Here is a 3418-nt window from a genome sequence, read left to right on the forward strand (position 1 = left end):
AAAGATGTGGAAGCATCTCAAAAAGGTATATTCTCAATGTAATCATGCTCGGGATTTTGAGTTGGAACATACTTTTTCGGAATACAAACATGGAGATAAACACATTCGGAGTTATTATTCGGAACTTATGACAATCTGGTCAGAATAAGACCAAAGCTTTGGAGGAAACCTTTCTTCCACAGGCTTCAAGAAAGTTATGTTGGAGCGGGAGAAGACTCGAGTTGTCCAATTTCTCATAAAATTGAGACCTGACTTTGAGCCTATTAGAGCTAACATTCTTAACAGAGAAACTCTTCCAGACATCGACATAGTTTTTGGAAAACTCATTCGTGAGGAGACATGCATCAATACTCTGGCATCCATGGATTCGTCCCATACAATTGACGCGACTATGTATACATCAAAAGGTACCCATAAATCATATACTCAGAGCTCATTTTGAAACTCTGGACCACAATGCTTTGAGTGCAAAGAGTATTGCCATATTGTGTCACATTGCAAGAAAAGAAACATATGCAATTATTGTAAAAATCCTGGCCATATAATTCTGGAGTAAAATCGACGCCCAAACACGCATCAAAGCAAGCCGAAGCTTATCAAGCATCTGAAGCTTATGTGAGTCAAACAGAGATCACATCATCTTCTTTGGATCCGAAAGCACTTCAAAAGATGATACAAGATTCAGTTGCAACTGCTCTCCCCGGGGTTATTTCCAGTGCTCTCACTGTTTCCTTGTAATAATTTAAATAAGAATTCAAAAGATTGGAAAATAGATTCGGCTGCGTCTAACCATATGACAAGATATATCCATAATTTACATTCGTTATCAACTCCATCAGAAAATAATCTTATTTTCACAGCCAATGGTGATACTTTACCTGCCTCTAAGATTGGAAAATCATCTTGCTTCACTAATGTCCTTTTTGTCCCTAAACATATTGGTAATCTTATTTCGGTTAGACAGTTGGTGGAACAAAATTGCCTTGTTATTTTCTCACGTCTTGGTTGTGTTGTTCATAATTTGGATACAGTGAAGGTGATCATCAAGGGTCGTAAAGTTGGGAGAATGTTCCAGTTGTCCATGTTTGAAACACCTCACCATGCATGTTATCTGTCTGCCACTAAAGGAGACATCACTAACTCAAATAAATTGTGGTACTTGTGGCATCATAGTCTTGGACATCCACATGCTCAAAAACTTTCTTTCATGTTACAAAATTGTAAGAAATCATTGTTTTTTCACCAAAATTGCCTTGTGAAAATTGTGCTAAATCTAAAAGTCATAAACTGCCTTTTCCTTGTAGTATTGCTTCATACAACTCTACTTTTGATTTGATTCACAGTGATGTATGGGGTTCTGCACCAATTTCATTTAGATTGGGGTATCGATATTTTATCTTGTTTATTAATCATGTTTCTTGATATACATGAGTGTTCTTATGTAGAAACAAAAGTGAAGTTCCTAAAATCATATAACAATTTGTCACCTATGTTGAGACTCAGTTCAATAAATGAATCAAAAAAATTCAATCTGATTCAGGTGGGGGAATACATGAAGTCAGAACTCATAGATTTTTTAAAAGAGAGAGGCATTACTTCACAACACTCTTGTCCATACACACCTGAGCAAAATGGGGTTGTAGAAAGAAAAAATAGACATGTTTTAGAAACCACATTAGCTCTTCTTGATACATCAAATGTTCTTAAAATATTTTGGGTTGAAGCCATCCAAACTTCTGTCTTTTTAATAAACAGACACACCATTACCATTAACAAAGATGATAGTCCATATTACATTCTTTTTGGTAAATTCCCTTATTATTCTCATTGAAAAGTTTTTGGTTGTGTGTGTTTTGTCCATTTGCCTAGACATGAGCGTCATAAATTATCTGCTAAAGTTATGAGGTGTTTTCCTGGGTTATAATTATGTCCAAAATGGTTATCTCTGTTATGATTCTTATAAACGACAGTTGCGGGTTTCCAAACATGTAATTTTCTTTGAGCATCTGTTTGCTTACCTTATTACCTCTTCAACAAAATCAGACTTTGTCTCCTTTCTGTACAAGTTTGAAAATCAGCAGGTACAAAATCCTACATCTCCCAACGAAGACCCTAATGGCATTATTGATGATCTTGGTCAATCATATGCATTTCTTACGGATAATTCAGGTAATAGTACTTTGTCACATAATTTATTGATTACTTCTTTCACTGACTCATCTAACAACAATGATTATTCTGATGGTGAACCCGTACCAAGTGACCAAATCAATTCTTCCATTCCTTCTCTTCATCACTTTGAACGTAAAACATCTGTCCCAGATCGATATGGATACTCTCCAGGTAGATACAGTCGATCATATGCCTTACTTGCGACTTTGAATTCTATTTTTTCCCCAACTACTTACCAACATGCATCAAGTCATAACTTCTGGAAAAAAAGGCAACGACAGAGGAACTTTCGGCTTTAGAAGAAAATAATACATGGGATTTGATATCTAAACCGGCTGAATCTTTTGTAATTGGGAGCAAATGGATTTATTCTGTGAAAAAGAAGTCTGATGGAATATTGGAGAGGTACAAAGCTCGACTAGTAGCTCAAGGATATAAACAAGAATATGACTTGGACTATGAGGAGACTTTTGCTCATGTTGCAAAGATGACGACAATTTGTGTGTTGCTCACTATAACATTCATCAAACGGTGAAAACTTCATCAAATAGATGTGAAAAATACATTTTTACATGGTGAACTACATGAGGTTATACACATGAAGCCTCCTCCAGGATACAATCAAGCTCAACCTGATATGGTTTGTCGTCTTCGGAAATCTATTTATGGTCTCAAGTAAGCACCACGTGTATCGTTTGAAAAGTTTTCATCTACCATCATAAATTCTAGATTTTCTCAATCTGTTTCTGATTATTCATTATTCATTCAGCACTCCAATACTGGTATGACAATTTTACTATTGTATGTGGATGATATGATTATAACCGATAATGATGAGAATGTAATTGTACAACTCAAGAATCTTCATAATGCAACTTTCAAAATGAAGGACCTTCGCAGATTAACATATTTTTTGGGGTTGGTGGTTGAATATTTCCAGGATGGTATCATGCTAAGCCAAAAGAAGTATGCAGAGGATATTGTCACACAAACATGTCTAAGTGATCATACGGTAGCTCACACACCTATGGAGATCAATGTGAAGTACAGAAATGATGATGATGACCCTCTTGCAGAACCAACATTGTACATAAGGCTCATTGGCTGTCTAATTTATTTGACAATAACAAGACATGACATCTCTTATCCAATTCAAGTCTTGAGCCAATTTGTTACAAATCCTTGCCAGCATCATTTTTCTGCCCTCCTCATAATCATTCGCTATGTTCCGAGTACAATTAATTGA

At 35.8% G+C, this 3418-nt stretch overlaps 1 protein-coding gene across 1 annotated transcript; it reads left to right on the top strand.

Annotated features, from left to right (window-relative positions):
• The first annotated feature begins 2770 nt into the window (after window positions 1-2770).
• Window positions 2771-3418, top strand: LOC107057959 (uncharacterized mitochondrial protein AtMg00810-like). The gene is made up of 2 exons (XM_015303131.1): window positions 2771-2812; window positions 2942-3418. Exons 1-2 carry the CDS (start codon window positions 2771-2773, stop codon window positions 3416-3418), a joined length of 519 nt encoding a protein of 172 aa, XP_015158617.1.

Source organism: Solanum tuberosum, unplaced genomic scaffold, assembly GCF_000226075.1.
Source record: "Solanum tuberosum cultivar DM 1-3 516 R44 unplaced genomic scaffold, SolTub_3.0 scf00399, whole genome shotgun sequence".
In the NCBI taxonomy this organism is placed as follows: Eukaryota; Viridiplantae; Streptophyta; class Magnoliopsida; order Solanales; family Solanaceae; genus Solanum; species Solanum tuberosum.